The sequence below is a fragment of the Pholis gunnellus genome (genome assembly GCF_910591455.1).
Source record: "Pholis gunnellus genome assembly, chromosome: 20".
In the NCBI taxonomy this organism is placed as follows: Eukaryota; Metazoa; Chordata; class Actinopteri; order Perciformes; family Pholidae; genus Pholis; species Pholis gunnellus.
Window position 1 is genome coordinate 13,703,270 of NC_136547.1, and position 20,640 is coordinate 13,723,909.

Consider the following 20,640-nt stretch of genomic DNA (forward strand, 5'->3'; position numbering starts at 1 on the left):
TCCGACACAGACCGCAGAGTGTGAGAGCTAACCAAAGCAACGTCTTTGGGCTTTGAGTTTACAATTGTGGACAGAGTTTTAGCTCTGTAGCCGACCTTCAACACATTTTGAAAAGTCTTAAGTTCCTCTTAAATACTGTCCAACCAGCTTTGAAATGCCATATCACCCCTAAAACATTTAGCGAAGCCTACCCAGAGCTCTTTTAGAAAGTTGAGAAAGACACTTCTCGTTGAATATTTGTGATGAAAGTGGTCTTTCTTTTTGTTAACGTTATGTTAAAAAAAAAGGCAAGAATCCAGAAATTCCAGCAGCAACTATGACATTAAAAAAACGATCCAATGACAATCAGTTTGAGGCAGCAAAGCAGTCCTTTAATGTCAAATATATCTGAATGTGTTTTGTTGTTGTTGTTAAAAGATTCCTGTAGAACTGGAGATACACGTACAAGCACTTATTTTGTGTTGAAGTTAAGTTTCGCAGTCAGTCACTTTATTTTGTATATTGTAATTAAAAAGAAGTCAACCATGTTAATTTGAGCCTCGAACAATGTGCCCATCTATACATGTGTCTGCATAACAGAGCCCATTGTGACAGTGTGCAGAAGGACAGTTGTTGACATATCTGTCCTCGTTGTCCTGAGTCTTAGCTCAAGTGTGGTTCATACATGTATGTATAATAGTTCCACTACATCTGGAGCGTTAGAGCAAAACTGATGAGAAGACTGGAGAAAGTTCTAGTTGACCGTTTATCATTTGTACATTTTGTTCTTTATGTAGCCATTCACTTGTTTGTAGGTATGATGTGTCAGATTGTCTGTCATTGATACTACAGTAGGCTTTATGATTTAGTTTGTGTCCATCACGTTTTTGGGTTCTGGTACTGTCAGATTATGAGTTTATAGCACTTTGAAAACATTGAGTGTAGGACTACAGTTTTCATTAATGTACATATGTAATGTTTTTGATGACAAAAAGGTAATAAATTGAATGTTCTATCATGTATCAACATATTTTATATGCTAGTAGTAATGTTGAATGCATTTTTGGAATTGTCCGCCATCTTGGGAAATACACTTATTTGCTTTCTTGCCAAGCGATACATAAGAAGATTGATTCTTCTCTCGTATAAATATGAAGCTAGAGCCAAGCTAGCAGCCAGTTAGCTTAGCTTTAGCACAACGTTTTTGTTACAGGGCAAACAACTAGCCTGGCTCTCTCCAAAGGTAAATCCGATTAAGTGATGAAGTAGTATAAAGGTCTTCTCAGACTAAACGCGAATAATTTGTGCGAATAAATCCCATGTCAATAAAAAGAAAACGTCTTATCTCTATGATGCTATATCGAGATCATATTTCACAGTGCAGGATTGTTTCAAGTGCGGCTGGTTGGATTTCTGCAAACCTTGGAAAAACAACGATGAATTGATGATTGTTGTAACCTGATTATGCAAAAAAATTACAATAATACTTCCATTTCGTGGCTTGTGTGTAAAGGCCTTTTACTATTTCTTGGCTGGGCACAGGAACTTCCTGAAGCATCCGCTGACTACAGGATTCCAGGAAGTTACTGCTCCCAGCCAAATCACAAATTATTATTTGTACACGTTGTATAGATTGTACAGACAAATGAAATACAACATAATTAGTGAGCTTATGACATTGTTTTTATTTATACCACATTGGAGTCATTTCCAGTCACACACATCAGCTTCAGTATTGCTGGTAAACACACAGCATTACAAGTATCACAGTCAAATGTACAGTTGCAGCTTCTACTGTTTTGCCGGAAACAGCAAGATGAGACATTGAAGGTAAAAACTTGTGGTTCCAAACTATATTGTCCCTTTTACGTTCCACATTTCTAGCTTGTCCACATTTGTCTTGTTTCCTAGCAGGATAGCCTGCACATCCATTACTGCCTCTGCCACAGCCTCCATTTCTATGGAGATAAATGAATCACATTACACATAAACAACACACAGCTTAATAGCACTACCATAAACCTTAAATATTGATTTACTGATGCCTATAGGCAAGCTTAGAAATCAAACAAAATAAATACAACGTGGAAGACTTGTGACAGCTTATCATAAAAAATGACCTTTTTTTTTTTCAATTATATTTTCAAAACACAGAGTGAAAAATGAACCAACACATTCATCAATAAACAGTTGATAGACAAAGAAGAAGGAGGTGTAAACTAAAGCACAGGATTATCTAATTAGAGTTTAGCTTTCACAATAAGAGCATGCTGTAACTAGAATGCAGCCATCCTAGACGGGAGAGCCCTTTGGGGAAAGCGACAGTCTCAAGTGATGGTACAGTGCTGAGTGACGGCCTCTCTTTTCCGTTAGATGATTAGACACCATTGTCAAGCTTTGAATGGAAACCAGGAGGGATGAAAGTAAAAGGAGAGCAATTACACAGGCTTTTGTCAATCGTTTTACTCGGGGGTTGGGGACGTGAAAGGAATGATTATACAGCCTGTTGTCTGCTTTTTCTGCACAACGGTTACTGTCAAATATTGTTTTGCACAAAACAAATATTTCCTCATCAGTAATTATGAAGTACATACTACATTTAATTAGTGGGAGAAGGGTTGAACACAAACAAAACCCGTCAGCTCTCTGAGACTCACATGAGCGCCAGCTTGTTAACTCACGCCAAACCACAGCGTGAATATTAATCAGTGTGATCCCTCCCTGAAATAATTAGAATCAGCCCAATGTCAGTATATGTTCATTCAGAAAGGTCTTCAGACCCCCTTTCCCCTTTCACCCACTTTAGTGTGTTGTAGAAGTGACAAGCCGAGTCTAAACTATGTCCAATCAATGCAATTTGCCACAGGTGGACTCCAATCAAGCTCTAGATGCATCTCAAGGATAATTAGAGCAAACAGGATGCACCTGGCATCAACTTAAGAGCGCCAGAGCAAAGGGTCTGAAGGGTCTGAATACTTGTACAAATGAAAGATTTTTAATACATGTTTTCACATTGTCGTTATGGATTATTGAGTGTGGATTGATGGGCAAAAATGGCAAATTTCATCCATTTGAAAAAAAACCATCTACAACACAATAAAGTGTGTGAAAAGTGAAAGGGTATGAATGCGTCCTCAAGCCAGTGTACATCAATCTGCTTTGTTTGTGGAAAAACTACACATTCACATTACACAATGCATCATATTTATGTATGCTCATTTATCACGAAGCTGACGTTTGGTTTTGTGTGATCGCACAGTCTGTAGGTTGGCATAGATTGGGCAATTTTTGATCTGCCTGGACTTCTTTGCCACGCTGGGACACACAGAGATGTTCGCATAGAGGTTTAACTGTGAATATGAGGGTAGAGTTTATTAGTATATGAAGTGTTAGACAAGGAAATGTCACAGATGATAGAGCTTGGCAAAAATGAAAAAATATATGCTTTTTATGATACTTACCTCATTACATTTACATCACAAAGACTGAACACATTTTATTCAACTAATTTATATAAAGTCGAATTAAATGTCCTATAAGGATTACTTTAAAGAAGTAATCATTAGCTAATGTTTCAATTTCAATTTCACGCATTTCACATCTTGACAAGCTGCTCTCGTCACCGTGAGTTAATGTAAAGCATGCGTTAGTTAAGTCGGCAAGCATAAACACAGTGTAGCAAGTTATATGATGACAGAATGTGCTTAATAGAGTGTCACGGTTTTATAATTAAGTGCATGTCTAAAAAGAAGGTAAGGGAGGGCCTTAAAAGTGTCAAGCGCCAAGACAAGAGTAGATATGATGACTAATGTGAGGCTCACCTCTCTCTGAGATGGGTGCAGTTTGACTCTGTACTCCTCTCTCCGGTTCTTCTTCCTGTGATGATTATTGGACAAAAGGAAACAAAGGATTTTTTTCCGGAGTTGGAAATTTCAGATGCAACCCTCAGCCGGTTTGCTGTAAGGATGTCTATGTCCGTCTGTCGGTTAGTGCTCCGCTTTGGTTTCGGACTGAAATATCTCAACAACAATTGGATGGATAAGCATGAAATGTTAAGGGTGACCTTAACCCTAACCCGTAGTTACCCGAACCTCTTCTCCATTCATTGTCCCCAGAGGATGAGTCAGATAAATCAGAGGACAGGAAAGCAGAAAGAAAATACATAATTCTGCTAAACCTCCCAATAATCTTTGCTTTTTATTGTGAATTACTCAATAATTTACTTCTCTCAACAAGTCATCGTTTTGGACCCACTGCTCTAGCACCACCATGAAGATGACAGTTTTTTTTTTTTTTTGTGAAATGTCTCAACATCTACCTGATAAATTGGCACAAGCTTTAGCTCAGACACTCATGGGTGTTCAGACAATAAATCCTTAAATAACTCTGGAGATCCCGTGACTTTTCCTCCAGCCCCACCATGACGCTAGCAGTTGTGGTTTTGACTGAAATGTCTCGACCACTGCAGGATGGACTGCCATGAAATCGGTTCCATATAGACCCAAAATGTACCCATTTAGCTTGCTAAAGATATATTAAACCACAGTGTGGGATCTTACCTCTGCTTCACCGCTAGTATAACGATGGCAATGAGTAGAATAAGCCCAGCAGCTCCAGCCCCGATGTAAATATACATCATGTACACGGATAGGCTGAATCCACCTGGAAATTAGAGAATTTTTTTTCAAATACAACATTATTTGTGGTGTTTGCTTATGACTCACAGATACATCACACCAAAGCATGCATGCATGTAGTGTGTAGACACACACATCTCCCTAAGTATTCAGCGTCATGCCACAGGATGTTGTGGTTTCAGCAGGTGTGAGTCTGTTTGAGTTTGCTGAATCATTTGAGGTTCACATTAGAAGTAATGTTTTATTGTATTAATTATGTTTCATCAAGTATCCATAAATCATTTAAAGTATGATAAATGATTCATCACCCAAGCCATAAGGCCATATATACAGTATTTTCAGTGCTGCATGATGTCTGTCTTTGTACCTGGAGGGGGCACAGTGAGCAGCACAGTGGTGGTCCGCGGCCCTGCATCTGTGCTGAAGCTACAGCGGTAGAAGCCGCCATCTTCTGGCACCACGCCTGTGAGGTGCAGACTGACATCCAGGCTGTCCAGACAGCTGACTCTGCCCCTGTCGCTGTAGTCCTCGCTCACCAGGCCCCCTTCCACCTTCTTACACACTCCGATGATGGCCCAGGGCTGGCCATGCGGCATCTTCTCCAAAATGACCTGGTAAATGGTGCCGTTGTGCTGGTGGTTACAGCTGATGGTCACGTTGTTGTTCTGCTCTGCCACCAGCTCTGTGTTCGTCTCGATCACCTCTGGACCGGGGGGGTCTGTGCCGTTGTCTTCCTCTGGGGGCTCGTCTGTAAACACGGGAAGGTGGATGACACACAGGAAATAGCTCGTCAATGAAATCGAAATGAGTCACGGAAATGAAAGAAATCTATCTAAGTTTCATTTCCAACATCATTGTGATTAAAAGACTTTCCACCTCAGCATTTTCTCACATCTTTTACCTAAGTCTTCCACCTGAATGTTCCTTGTCCAGGGGCCTTGAGGGAAGGTCTGAACAGAGCAGTGGTAGACCCCGATATCCTGGTGAGTTACGTTCCTCATGGAAATACTTCCATCCATAGGCGTGGTCCTCAGGAACTCTATCCTCTCCCGGTAGTGGTGAGAAAAGGCCACTCCATACTCTGGATGGAAAACGGCTACGGGATCCTTGTCTGGTACTTTAGTCCAGGACACCATGCTGAGGTTGCCGTCCCAGGGGCACAAACAGTTGAGAACCATCCCTTCCTCCAGATGGACTGAAACAGCCTCCATCTGCTGGACAGCACCTGGATAGAGTGCATCTTTCTGTTCAATCACAATCTAGAAATCATGACTCTGTAAATGGAAACCAGTGAATCGCCTACAAGAATAACAATTTGTAGGATTATAATATAGCTGATTCATCCTATTTTATATATTGAATATATAAACAAATATATATATTTATAAATATAATATATACATATATAAACATTAATATTAAAACAAAAACAAGGAAATCATGTTTACACCTGTTACATAGCAAAAAAACAACATGTTTTCCCCCCTAAATCTCTCCTACTTGAAGATTAACACAGCCATTCACAGCTATGAGGCCATGCCTTGGTTAATGGTAATTAAGATAATTTAAGCCACTACACAAACACACAACTGACAATAGTTGGTGATCAAGCTTCCAAGTTTTCAAAGACTTTTATCCGAGCGGAATGACAATCGATTTCAAGTCCGGTGATGCCCTCGGGAGAGTTCTGGCAGGTTTAGAATAATAATGTCTTGTTAAACTCACAATAACAAGCTTTGCTACCATCTTCTCTGCCAATTAAAAAAACTAAACAAATAATGGAATAAAGGAATGTTTAGTTTTAATTACCGTTTATGAATGAAGTATTATAAAATGACGAAACTACATGAAAAGTATTTCAATAAATTACTCACTTTTCAGAGTAGCCCACCGAGACACAGTGAATGCCACATTCAACTTTGAATAAAAAGTGTGGTGTTGTGACACATTATCATTCATGAATCCATTATAAACTTTAAAAAATACAAATATATCAACTCCATACCTTTAAGGAAAGGAAGAAAGATGAGTACCACGAAGTACCAGTGGTCCTTTTGTACAGCTTCCATCTTGCCCCACCGAGGGAGAATGAAAGCTGCATTGATGAGACGAGTCGAGAGGCGACCGAACTGCACTTCCTGCTAGCTCTCTGGCTGCAGGGGAACACTTGAGCAAGTGGGGCACTTCATGGTAGAACACTGTTGGCTCATTCCACACAGAGGGGCACTTTACCACTGGGGCTGGGAATGGGAGGCAAGCTTGTGGCACAACGTGGCCCGGTGGGATCCACACTTTTTGGAGTTTTCTCAATTGTGCCGATGTTGCCCTCAGCTACCTACATGCAAGAATTTCCAACCTTCAATTAGGACTTTTGAGAACTTTTGTTGACATTTCGTAAAACATAAAGTATGATTAAAGGGTGTAAATCTTTTAATGACATTTTTAACTCAATTTATGTTTAGTTTGTGAGGTTTCAAAGAATGACAATGTCAGTCTGTCCACCACTTAAGTCCAGACTGAAATATCTGTCATGGATTGCGATTAAATTTCATACAGACATTCATGGATCCCAGAGGATGAATCCTACTGATTTTATGAGCCCCAACTTTTCCTCTAGCGCCACAATGAGGTTGACATTTGTGTTATTTATTGAAATATCTCCACTAGATTGCCATGACATTTGGCAAAGACTTTCCTGGTCCACAGGTAATGATTGGCAAGAACTTTCATCCAGCGCCTTTCGTCAGGTCAAAATTTCAGTTTATCCATTATGGGCCTGCAAGAATTACACATTCACATCAGCCTCAGCTGTACTTTGTGCAAATTTGCAAATGCTAGCATGCTAACTCACTAAGTTGAGATGGAGAACATGATAAACATTACACCCGCTGAACATCAATACGCTGGTATTTTCATTAAGCATGTTAGCATTCTGATATTAGCAATTAGCTTAATGCATCCCATGTGCTGAAGTAAGGCCTCACAGAGCTAGCCTGTCCTATAGTTTCCTGTAAACACAGCGGTTTCAGTGTCTGTGGAAGCTTCTCTTGGTTTCACCTGAGGTGGTAATATGTGAAGTGCAGCTCAACACCAACACAACCACAGCTGTCTGAAAGCCACAACAGGCGTACTTCCTGTAAAAGTACATTGTATTAAAAGAAAGAAACCCCACCACGTATGATACTAGTTCTTACTTTGTTCCAGTGAAATCAGACCATTCAAGACGGCAGCTAAAATCTGCCACATGGCACTTTAATATCAAAATGAATTCATATCTGATAATTACAAAACATATTACAACAAAACAAATATAAATACAATTAGTTATTGAGCAGCTGGGAAAGGTTTTCAAGGCACTTCAGCAGGTAGGTCCTCATAGGATCCTGCTTCTTCTCTGCATCTGCGGTTCATAGAAAAGCAAAGCAAAGCATGGTAAAACAATAGGAAATGCAAAACCTAATGTTCACATTCAGCACAAGGGCAGGTACCCCATGTGTCTTCATCAAAGTGAATAATGCATACCCTTCTTAGAGGTGGTACGCGCCTCCTCAATGCTCAATCGAACAGAGGGACACTTCAAAGTAGTCTTAGCCTTTGAGGGAAAATTACAAAGACAGATTAGGAAGCAGATGAGCGCTCTCTTTTTTTTCAGTTTATAATCAGGAGATAAAAAGCGTTGGTCATTTCCTCTGTATGTGAGGGGACAATGAAGATTTCAAGCTGATTTATTTATAGGAGCAGACGGAATGAAGACACGCCGTGATGTAATTTCAAATGCATCACCAATAAACTCCAATGCCAGCCAGAGAAATGCACTAAAATAAAACTGTGTGTGTGTTTGTGCATGTGTGTACCCTCTGATTGTTGTGGAGCAACGCCCAAAGTGCAGATGCTCCCAGAGAGCGGGTTTCCATCTCTTTACTGTTCAGACAGCAGAGCAACACCTTTATGGCTTTGTCTGAAAGAAAGATACGCAGATAATCAGAGGCATCCGTCAACTGTCAGATAAACATCAATGTGCTGAAAATAGATGTTTAATTCAAAATGACAAGAACAGTACCGTTTAAAGGGTTCCTAGTTATCAAAACACATCATATATTAGCATGTTGAAAACCAAGATAACATTGATATTTTTAGGTGCAAATAACTGATAAACACCACTATTATTATCTGGGTAATTACCTCAGTTATTCACGTGGATATTATATAATGGCAATGTGGTCATATTACTCATTTCCTGCAAAATGATTGATTGATTTTGATCAGCCTACACAACACACACAGGAAATGTGATCTTTCCACAGGAAACATAAATCCACCCACCTGGGCCTACAACTCTCACCTACAGCTTGCACTGCACAGGGGGGGCGCACGCGCACACACACACACACACACACACAGACACACAATCTGTCTTTAGTCTTCTCTGTGACTTCCTCTCCTCTGTTCATCTGAATGTCGTATAATCACTAATCTTCTTACACCATCTAGAATTCCTCCTCCGTATTTAAATGAATTTGTTTTACCAAAATGTTGAGCTACGTATTTTAATATCAGATGCTTTGATTCTCTTTTTTCCTGCCTTCAATCTGAGCGATGGCAAAAGCAGATTGAACAATTAACATTTCGTATGGGATAAGATTGCCAAACCAGAAATTGAGTGGCTTTCAACAGAAATATGACCACACACACACACACACACACACTCGGTGCTTAACTCCCACTGTGGTCTGTTGTCTTCACAGAAGCAGAATTAAATCATTGCAAGATTCTGTCCCACAGAATTTTGGCCACATGAACATAAACATAGATTTGTTTCCCTTTCATACCCCTGCCTCCCTTCCATACCGTTGGCAATGACATGTGGCTTGTTGGCAGGGCAGAAGCAGAGGTTGTGAAGGGTGAGAAGTGCGTGGCGCCGCTGTGGTGCCAGGTCTGCCAGCAGTTCCAGGGCTCCGGTCACCCTAAAGATACTCTGCTGGCCGTCCTCTGCGAATGAGAGACTGACCAGCAGCCTCAGCCACAGGCCCAGCAGGCCCCCCCCAGCACCAGCACCAGCACCAGCACCTATGGATGTGGCCTTAACACCACCCGCCTTGGGCATTGGCACTGACAGGAAGGCTTGCAGGAAATTATTCTGAGAATGACAAAAAAAAAAAAAAAGCAAGCAGGGATTTAACACCATGTGGACAGATCATTAAGAGCTGCTCCCTAGTTTAGAAAATCTTTCACCAGCCAGCGTAGTGTGAGGGCGAGATTTTGGAGAAGCTAAGTGCGAGAGAAGCACATGTTTATTAATAGCAAGCACCGTGCATCGTCTAAACTTTTGTAACGTGGCATATCACACTTATCTTGTGAATTTGCTTTTCACAGCCAGTTGATGAACTGGCTCATGTGAGCAGATACATTCTAAAACAAGTTATCCCTCATTTAGGGGAAATAACCGATACTCTTCATATCTCACATAGCTGACAAAACTAATCACTAAAGTCTAAGCTTCTGTCACTTGGCAATCAGACACTCGTCTTGTTCCGCTACATTTGTGTACAATATATCTGGCCCACAGTGTCGCGTGCACCGCGCTTGTACCTTTTGCAGGAGGCATCTGCAGTCGCGGGACATGGCGAGGTTAGCCAAGAGACAGAAGGATAGTTTCTGGACAGGGCTGTTATCTGGGGCGACCCCTGAGGCCAGCTTCATGACAGAGTGCATCACAGAGCTACTAGGGGGGCCTTTAGATCCTGGTGCAGCACTGGGGCCAGCGCCGCAAACACAACTGCATGCTGGGAGGAAGAAAAGAACAAAACAACTTTGATTAATCCAATGTTTTGATTTTTTTTTTTTTATCAAAGTTCAAGGTAACAAAGATAACTAATTAAACAACAGTACCCGTTCTTAAAATGCCTCTGCTAACTCTGCATTGTACTGTCGTTAGCTTTTGCTATGGTAGCCATTTTTATCACCAAGAAAGAGTCAGACACAAACAAAGACACTCAGCAAAATGCTCTCTTCTTCTTCTTGTTGGAGCTAGTTGCTTCTTACTGTTTATCTTAAAGCTAGCTAGCTGTCTAGCCAGCCGGCAGCAGCACCGGCACCCACCAAAATAAATAAAGACTGACCCGTCGGGCTGCACGGCTGTCTGCTCACTATACCAAAACATCCTCTGCATGACTGCGTGTGCAGCTTGTTTGCTGTCTAGCCAAATGACAAAAAAAAAATGATGAAGAGTGGACTTCTTGCACAAAGACAGAATTAACTTCACCTTAGTGGGCGCAATGAAGACGCAGCTGCTGAGAGAGGCCAGATAACAGACACTGAATAGAGTTTGGAAGCAATGGAGTCTCACATGAAGCATCAGCTTCGCCTCGGACACTTTCATCTTCATTTATCATGAACGCACTCCGACTGGTGATGAAAACACATTCCTCCGACTCTAGCAGGGAGGGAAGTGACTTCGCCTAACAAATAGGTAACATCCAAATAAAAAAAAAAAAGATATCTCTCTTCCTGCACCACATTCGCACCAGTACAGCTAACATGACTAATTGCTGCAGCTGTAGAATACATACAAAATACAGAAAATAACAAGCTTCACAAGACATAGTCTGAACCTGATTGATGTTGCTCATTGGAGAACATGACAGCTTGTTGGTTATGTTAATCCTGGCACGGTAAGATACAGCAACAGGCGTATGCTGATGTTCGCCCGAGGTTATTTCAATACCTGTCAAGAAAGCTCGTCTATCACAGAATTGACGAGGGAGGTCTGCTTTATAATGGATCTACCTCACTACCTCACTGATGTGAGTCTAAGGCGTTCCCCACTGCTGCTACAAATCTCCATTTTTTCTTTTTTTTTTATGATCATTCCAAATTCTGGGGCTGCACCGAAAATATCTGTAAAAAAAAAAATATGGGATGAAAACAACAATGTGAGTTGAACTAGGAGTGCAAACAAAGCCGTGGATGAAGGAGGCAGACTGGAGATGAAACGTTCCGTAGAAATGTAGCCGTCTCAGGAGAAGAAATGGTAGCCTGAGGGTGGATGGTGTAATACTAAGCCGGGCTGCATGCAGCCTGAACACAACCTGCTGTTCGGTTAACCTTTAGGGAAATACTGTGCCCGACTTCACTGATTTCTGGTGCCTCACAGCTTGAGCTTATGAGGGGGGGGTCTAAAAGCGAGAGAGTGTAGATCAGAGCACATGCGCCCACCGAGGAACTGGTGCCAATCAAACAGCGATACAGACACACACACACAGACGCTCTCAGAAACGTTCATAAGCGCCGCGCATGAAACTTCCTTTCCTTCACTGATGAAACCGATTTCCATTGCACAACTACATCACACGCAAAACAGATCAAAGGGACCACGAGCCGTTTATCAAAGCAAAATTTCCCTACTGCTTCCTCCCCACGAAGCTCGACTGTTCTCTACTCAAAAAAAGCTTCTTCTTTTTCTGCTGTTCTGATTCCTACATATGCAGCTCTTACATTTGTATGATGGAATACCAACATCTCAGGCAACACAGAGAGGCTCTTGTTGCTTCCCCTCATCATCTCCCACTGGTCCGAAAAACCCCGTTGCCGTACATACAGTGAGGCGGCCATGCAGCCTGAACCCTGGATCCGGACACTGTGCCCCATTGTGACTGGCAGGCAAGCAGGCGCTGGTCTTATACAGTGAGAAACAATGTTGTTCAGTGGTCATTGGAGAGCACAATGGGGCTCTTAGTGCAAAGTGTGTGTGACTCAGTCAGATTGCTAACTGCAGACAGAGGCGATGGGCAGGCACGGGCCAGGCACAGTGCCTACACAAACACATGAGACAGACAGACAGACAGACAGACAGACAGACAGACCTGTGGTGCAGTTGGCCGTATAGACGCACAGAAGCTCCAGCACCGCCTCCATGGTGGGGTCATCCAATAGTAGCCAAGGCCAAAGAGCATAGAGTGCCAGTGTTAGGCGAGCATCTGTGGCCACCACCTACACACACAAATGGATTACACACACACACGCGCATATATTAACACCCACATACAGGCATGTACATGATTAAGAGACGCACACATCAAACCCTGATTTATACAACAGCACAAACACAGATGGCAGTAATCACCATAAAGTGTTTTGCTATTTTTCTAAATGTACAGGAGAGAAACACACGGGGAGGAGAATAATGGCGGAGTAAATAATGCAGCAGAGCCTCCCTGGCTGTTTAATCGAAGGTAACCACCAGTGAAAGGCCACTTAGAAAATGAAAATCGGCTAATATGCTCCATGAGTAATGCCATTACAGGGTTTAAGAAGCTAAACTTGCTGCGATGTTAGCAGGGCCGTGCACATTTAGGTGAATCTCATTTACAGGCACAGCATTGGTACTCTGAGGTCCCATTAAAAAACAATTAGCAGTGGAGAATATAAAGGCAGATACAAGAGGCTCACTTTGCATTCATCGTTGCAGTAGAGAGCATTCTGCAGGATCTCCACAGTCAGCTTGACTTCCTTTAAGTAGCCTTCTTCCTGATGATATAGAAAGAGAAAACAAAGAGCAATATGTTGTATAATACGTTGAAAACGGGACTAACTGCTGGGAACTGACATAGATGATCATAATATTTGTCCAAAAACTCATGCAAGTTGAATTGTTATTCTGTGCAAAGGGGAAAAACACAGGGAGCGCTGGAGACTGGAAAATTCCGGCCAGTCACTGCTCACCTTTTTGCGGTGGGAAGCCTTGCTGGGTCGGACGGACTCCAGGAGGAGCTGGGACTGAGTTTGCTTCATTTGCTCGACGCAGCTGTCAATAAGACCAGCTAGGAAGTTCAGAATAGGACATTGTCGTGTTAAATTCACATTAAAAAGGAAGAGTTATAATAAGATATCCACCATAACTGACAACAAAATTGCTCTCAATGATGCGGTCAATTGAACACTCGATAGAAAGATGAACTTCTGGTAATGGTTCTACTGCAAGATGTTTTAGAAACTAGCAGATAACAAGTTAGTAACACACTTCTTTAATTTTCAGAGTAAGTAACAGGTAGGAGGAGCCTGAGTTTTGGGGAGTTACCTTTGGCTGCGTGGTTTTGAGCTGTGGGACTGCAGGCCAACAGTGCCATCAGAGCTCTGGCTGTCAGCTTCTTCAAAGGGTCCTGAAGTGTCCTCTTATCAAAACTCTGGCACCAACAGTCAAAGAGGGAAACAAGTGTTCATTCACAACACACAATCACAGAACTCTTGAAACTTTGCATTGGGCACATACATTGTTGTGTGTTAAAAGCAATCAAGTTCAGACAATTCTAAATTTCCACTGTGTGCCAAGGTTTAGACAAGACTCCCCAGAGCCCCCACCACCTCCACGTACCTGCAGTAACAGTTCACACAGCTGGCTGGCTGAGGGGCCGCTCACAATGTCAGACAAAGCCGGAGCATGTTTAGAGTTTGACGGTGTGACCTCTGCTCCCAGACTCCTTGTCTCCACTGTGAAAACTGCACTGAGAAACTGCAGAGCCACTGTGTGGAGAAGAGGCTCTGCGAACTTCTCATTCACACACACCGATAATGTTCCTGCAGACACACGGGGAAAATAAAAAGAGTGAGTTGGTCTTTTAATGACACTGCAATATATATATATCTACTGAATCACAGCGAGACAAAATGGCAAATCCATTCTCTAAATCCCCTGACAGATATTTGTCCATGACTGAGGCAGTATGTACTGGTGGGGAACACACTGATCATTCCAATGTGTATGCAGACACCCAGCTGCCATAAACAAGTACACACAGACATAAATACAAGCACAAAGGCTCAGCATTCATCTTTTACTGGACTCATCACATTTCCCTGCTGCGCCATTAATCACAGAGGAAGATGAGAAGGAGGAGTAGAGGTAGTATAAGGACAGGATGCAATTATCGTATCCCAGCATCTGTTCAGGGAAGTTAATACACACAGTAATGAATTTTGTTTTTTTGTTTTTTTTTAACCGGAATTAAAGCTGCACAATACCTAAAATGCTAATCCTGGTTATTTAGTGATTTACTGCAATCAGCATAATTACCCTAATGATGACTATCACTCTTTGTGATTGGAGGAGAAAAATAATTTTACAGACGGATTTCATGTCATTTATCAAGATCTTGATTCTTAAACCGTAATGGGCTGTTCAAATGAAGTGAAACACCTAAATGTTGCCAAAAAGACAATAATCTGTTATTATAAATAGTGATAAATGATCCATAATAGATTACTAGCAACTAATTCTGCAGCCTAAACCAGAATAATGAATTTTGTCTCTTTCACTCACTCTCTTTAACACATGCAAACACAAATACACAAATACACACACACACAAATACACAAATACACACACACACACACACACACACACACACACACACACAATCTGTGTACCTGCAAATGTCCGCCAGCGTCTCCCCAGCGCAGCAGAGACAGATGGGTACGCTGCCGAGCTGTCCCTCCTCACCAGAGTAGCCAGGAGCATAAACACGTCTGCCCAGCACACACAAACCACGTCCCGGGTACCTGCATCTAAAAAAAAAAAAAAAAAGAAGGGAAAGAGTGAGTCACACATTTTATGATACAAGACAGCCACAAAGCCACACACACACATCACACTGCAGAACGTCCTGCAGGGAGAGTTGAAGAAATGTATGAAGAGGAGTTGCATTTGAAGCAGTGTTGATAGTTTTTCGGCTCAATAATGGCGACATACACAATCGTATATATGGAAATATATTTTGAAAAGCTACTATTGTTGGGCTAAAACTAAAGACTTCCATTTGAATTCAACATATGACGCTGACCTAATCCTTTGGTATCCAACATGAGTACTGCCACCAGAGTGGTCAACAGCTGTTTCAGGAAGTCCATCTGGCCAATCAGCTCCTTGCTCACCATGACACATGACCGCAGCAGTTTGGAGAAGCTGGACAGGAACTGAAGTAGGGTGGCAAACTGGAAACACGCACATTCGCACAGGAAGACACACATGCATGCAAACAGATTCCACACTTTTATTGATCGGCTAAGGTTAGAGGAAATATGAACATGGATGTATAGTAACAATAAGTTATTCTATGTTAATAGCAAATTTTCCGAGCTGCAGTATATTGAGTATTCCACCCACACTGAAATCAAGAGGTGCTCTCAGACAACCTAGCGCTGCACTGAAGCGCTGTACTGTTCCAACCCACGGTTTTTTTGTGGCAAGTTGAAGAACTCTTCAGAACTGTCTATCACAGTGTTCCTCACCTGGATCTTGATGTCTTCTCTCTCCCCCGATAGGATATTGGGCGTCTTCAGCTCAGTCAGACATTTCTCAATGGGCCCAATATCCACCAGACTGAAGAGGAAAGGAAAGAGTTTAGAAAATGTGTGTTTGTAAGAAACCAGATGCAGGGGATTAGAGCCACTTTATCTTTGATAATTATAAAAAAATGACAAAATGTTATTATGATTTTAGGACTTTTATTTACCCTGCGAAACCATTCTGCCACCACAAAACGTTTGACATTTTAACCGACAACTAAAACGGCTACGACTCCATTAATCGACTCTTCGTTTAATCGAATAAACACAAAACATCTCAGCAGCTTTATTCACACGATCGACACGCTGGAGAGGCAGAGTGCGTTTCATGCGGTCCGAGCATGTTGGCCTCTTACCTGGCCAGCACGCGGAGGAGCCGGTTGTGTCGGATGGCAGCGAGGGTGAAGTCTGGCAGGACGGCCAGCAGGTTACCCAGCAGGCCACAGTGGGCCGTCACGAGGTCGGGAGTTACCATGACAACGGGTTCCGGGGCCGAGGTCTCGCCCTGTCGGGAGTCTTGGGAGGTCACCGAGTCGCTGGCGTCCGTGTCGCTCTGGCCTGTGAGACACACCAATGGACAGCTAATAGAGACGCGTCTGTATCCACATAGTCAAAAACATTAAATTGAGATAAAATACAATGAGGTTCTGTGCTTCTTAAGGAGAATATGATGGTGTATGGTATGAAGAACTAAACCATGATGTGTCGCTATTACTGTGTATGCACGGACACACTCTGCACTAGTACCTTGAGTCATTAGTCTGCTGGCAGGGGTATCTTCCGCGATGCTCAATGGGGAGGGACCCTCAGGGGTGTGTGGCCCCGAACCTCTTATCTGTAATAGACAACGTGACGATAGTTGTCCAGAGGATCCTCCGCTCAACTTCTTAATGCAGCCGTTTATTTTCAACATTTAAATATGTGTGTGTGCGTGTCTGAAGGTACGAGGGGCCTTGCTGACCACGGTGCTGGATGTGGAGAGGGAGCTGGAGGGTCTGCTGGAGTCGGCGGTTGGCGCAAGGGCGTCGCATCTCCAAAACCATAGAGAATTCTCAGAATCTAGACGAGCACGCACACATAGTGACACATCTATTTACATTGGGAAAGCCGCTGATAAAATTAATGGAACTCAAAAAAAAAAATCAAACCTACTTAGAGAATTGCTCTCCTGAGGATGAGGTCCGGCGGTAGCGCCAGCGCGAGGTTGCAGGTTGAACGTGTACCTGCCCAGGTAACATTTGGAGGCAGAGAGAGCCACGTGTTGGAAGTACTGACAGTGGTACAGCAGAGCCTGGAGTGCTGGAAGACCCACCAGAGACACACCAGACACCTCATCATGGACACATGGGTGCTGGAAGAGGAGGAGATCCAGAGATGAGTCCACATCCACTGACATGTTAATGACAACAACTGGGCAAATAGAAGAGAGGAAAAAGCACTACATACAGATGGGTTGAAGATAAAATCCAGCTGGGCTTAACTTTGACTGAACCTTCACTAGATCTATATTTTAAACCTTAAATATTATTAACCTGGAATCTACTTTGCAAACTTAAGTATTGCAGTGATACAAGATTGCCATTTGTCTAACAGTTTTATTTTTTGTCTTAGTCAAAGATTTTGAAACAAGTCTTGGTTTTAAATAAATAATATTTAGTGATGACCGACCCAAATTAAGACACTCTTGGTTTTTTTTTTTCACAGAGGTTTGATCATAATTATTTGGGATTTGAGCACTGGAGGCCTGCTCCCCAGTAGCGCTTACATTTTTAGAAACGCCTCTGGTCTGTACCCTGCAGGGGTACACTAAGAGGGGACTGGGAGGGAGGAACAGAGGGGGGGGGGGGGGGGAAAAAAACAGAAAGAAACTGAAAGAAGGGGAGAGAGAAAACATTTCATGGTCTATAAAAGCTTTTTAACTGGTTGGCAGAGCTGCTGACCTGCCAGTGGGAGTCCTTGGCCTCCTCTGCGTTGGCAGGCATGGGCATCACCATCAAGTTCTGCAGGATAAATGCAGCCTGGACACACAAGAACAAAAAAAAAAAAAGAGTCATGCACACACTGGGCCAAGTTAAGACTGCATCAGCAACAGTGCCATCTGCCTGTATTTGGCTGGTAATACATAAAAGTCCAGCCACATTTTCCTGACCATAGAGGAAATTAAAAGGTGTGTGGAAATCCTACAACAACAGTAATTGATGAGTTTTAACAATTTACAATACATGGGGTTAGCTTTTGTCAATCATCTCTGTAAATACAAAATACGACTCCTCAAAAGGAAGTTATTTATTGTGTGGAAACAAGGAAAAACGATGACAGCAGAGCATGGTTGTAGTTCTAATATCGTACCTCTCTGCGAACCATGCTGCTCTCCTGCTGATCCAGGAGGATGTTCAGCAACGTGCCCCACAGACCTCCGCTGATGTTCTGACAGCTAGCACACAGAGCCTGGCACCCGCTGGGCACCGAGGACAGCGCTGCACCTAAACCCAAACTGGCAAACCTCACCTGACATGAGAGGGGAGACACAAATTTGAGTGGACGTGTGAGGGGAAAAACAGTGAAATAAGAACATATATATAACATATATAACATATATGATGTAGGTGAATATATACATCTGAAGACCAAAAACAATATTGCGAATGTGCATTTGGCCATGCTGGTTATTCGTAACACCAAACTCGCATTAAACTGATGATGGCAACGACAGAATCTACCTTGTCGAGGGAGCGTCTTAGACCGACTTGAGCGAGAACTTATTTTGGGAGACAAGACAAGAGACTTTGGTACGACTAGCTGTCATTTGCTTCCCTTTGTCTGAGAGTTCTTGCGCAACTCTTATGGGTTTCATTTTGTCCCAAAAGTCAAGCATCTTTTTATGACAGAAAGAATTCATGAAGTTCAGCTGAAGACTGAATAGTGAACAGCTAAACATTGAAGACTGGAGTGGAGTGTTTGAATTATTATGACTTTAAAAAGGAAGCTAAGAGCTTGTCCGTACCTCTTGATCGCGGTCGACCCATAGTGGGATGAGCCAGGCCAAACCGAGCTGAGAAGCACTGGCCTCCTCAGCAGCGGCCTCATTCCCCAAAGACCACTGGGATATGAAGTCCTGCTGCAGACAAAGCAGAGCAAATAAACGTTTTTGCGGCTCCATTCCAACATGTTTTAAATACTGTGTGGACTGGCGTCTGGCTGTTGAAGGTGCAGACTTTCAGCACATGCATCTTACACGGATTTCTTTCAGACCGGCAGCCTCACAGCAGTGTAAACATTGTTGACACTTGCCTTGTCCTTGTTCTCGACCATCATCTCATGGGACAGGTGAAGCAAGCAGATGACGGCATTCTTGGTCACACCTTTCCCCATGAAAGACATGGAGTTGCCACCCCACTCCACATAAAATGATGAGATCACCTGCGTGAAGTGAACAGATCATGTTGGGAATATTGACTTAAGGGAAATGCAGGGCAATCACCTGTTTTTTTGTTTCCCCATTCATTTTCATTTTGCAAAGACATAGCCGACAGAACCGCACGTTATTTGGATTTGGTACACTAAGTGGTGTTTTGACATGTTGCTCACACGTTTCTGGCAAAAGTCGCACCGGTTTCTGAGTTACTGTATGCTTGTCATGCAACTCACTGCATCGAAAGGAAAAATAAATACAACTGAGACTAATTATTTTTGCTTTGATGTGCCATCAGGATGTGGGACTGCACCGAAGAGCAAATGAAGAGAGAGGAGCCCAAGGCCTAGTGAGCTTTAGGGCCCTACAGTGCCAGGAGTATCGGATTGCGAGGTGGGTCAGAGGCTTGAGAAGACAGGGGGTGAAAGTGTTACATATCCGATTGTTATCACTGAGATGAAAGCAGCCACCAGAGATCAGGACTAAAAAAAAAAAAAAAAAGGGAAAATAACCTTCAATCTTCATGCAATCTTAATTCATGAGAGCTGCCCATTAGAACAAACCAAATGAAGAAGCATAGGTATTGCGTTATTCCACCGGGGTCTTCGTTCCAAATTAAAAATACAAGTTTAGACACCTCTGTGCTGAGGACTGCTGCGCAAGCTGGTCTACACCATGTTGCGCTATTGTTTTATGGACCGTTGAACAATCAAACAGATGGAATCGGCAAGGTTGACTGATCTCACCAGCATCTTCACAGTGTGGCATATCGAATCAATGAGATCTTTACCTATTGCAATGCATGTCCCGTAAGCACATTTTCGCTGAACTATAATTAATTCCTCAGAAAGCACCGGGCTTTTTCCTTTTATTCATTTCTGCCGGCAGTCTCATTTCTGATAAGAGGGTAGGAGGCTCGCATATGCCCATGCAGGCACACACTCATACACACACACACACGGACCTCTAATAGCCCACTGAGATACTTGGAGCAGAGGAAGACGGGATCCAGGTCAGAGCAGTGGGAGCTCCAGCCAGGCTGGGCCGTCAGCCTGGCCATGCCCTGCAGTGTTCTCTCCAGGCTGGGAAGGCCATAGAAACGCGGGGCGTCGGAGACCCGCAGGCTCTGAAGCAAACGGACGGCCAGCTGGCTCTTGAAAGGGCCCGCTAATGCCAGACAGAGCCTTGACAGACAGGAAAGCACAGAGTGAGAAAGAGAGCAAGGCACAAGCAAACCAGAGAGGCAGGCGGGTAGACAAGGAGGAGAAAAAA

At 42.9% G+C, this 20,640-nt stretch overlaps 2 protein-coding genes across 2 annotated transcripts in view; both read right to left on the reverse strand.

Annotated features, from left to right (window-relative positions):
• Positions 1-1,686: 1,686 nt before the first annotated feature.
• cd226 (CD226 molecule) lies at positions 1,687-6,805 on the reverse strand (the record flags this gene model as incomplete). The annotated part of the gene is given in 7 exon segments (XM_079181217.1): positions 1,687-3,329; positions 3,801-3,855; positions 4,539-4,641; positions 4,984-5,364; positions 5,518-5,841; positions 6,622-6,757; positions 6,761-6,805. Coding segments are annotated over 7 exon segments (1,179 nt in total). The 3' UTR covers positions 1,687-3,194.
• Positions 6,806-7,936: 1,131 nt separating this feature from the next.
• rttn (rotatin) overlaps positions 7,937-20,640 on the reverse strand; it is a gene marked incomplete at its 3' end in the record, with an annotated part of 28,962 nt that continues 16,258 nt past the window's right edge. The window contains exons 28-49 of the mRNA XM_079181594.1: positions 20,333-20,552; positions 19,248-19,376; positions 18,961-19,071; positions 18,306-18,464; positions 17,897-17,974; positions 17,109-17,307; positions 16,918-17,015; positions 16,704-16,791; positions 16,313-16,514; positions 15,900-15,990; positions 15,452-15,602; positions 15,039-15,176; positions 13,987-14,189; positions 13,693-13,798; positions 13,338-13,435; positions 13,065-13,142; positions 12,479-12,605; positions 10,206-10,399; positions 9,465-9,753; positions 8,471-8,574; positions 8,139-8,208; positions 7,937-8,016 (exon numbers count right to left, since the gene is read on the reverse strand). Coding sequence (XP_079037720.1) covers positions 7,937-8,016; positions 8,139-8,208; positions 8,471-8,574; positions 9,465-9,753; positions 10,206-10,399; positions 12,479-12,605; positions 13,065-13,142; positions 13,338-13,435; positions 13,693-13,798; positions 13,987-14,189; positions 15,039-15,176; positions 15,452-15,602; positions 15,900-15,990; positions 16,313-16,514; positions 16,704-16,791; positions 16,918-17,015; positions 17,109-17,307; positions 17,897-17,974; positions 18,306-18,464; positions 18,961-19,071; positions 19,248-19,376; positions 20,333-20,552 — 3,013 coding nt within the window. The remainder of the gene's footprint in view (positions 8,017-8,138; positions 8,209-8,470; positions 8,575-9,464; positions 9,754-10,205; positions 10,400-12,478; positions 12,606-13,064; positions 13,143-13,337; positions 13,436-13,692; positions 13,799-13,986; positions 14,190-15,038; positions 15,177-15,451; positions 15,603-15,899; positions 15,991-16,312; positions 16,515-16,703; positions 16,792-16,917; positions 17,016-17,108; positions 17,308-17,896; positions 17,975-18,305; positions 18,465-18,960; positions 19,072-19,247; positions 19,377-20,332; positions 20,553-20,640) is intronic.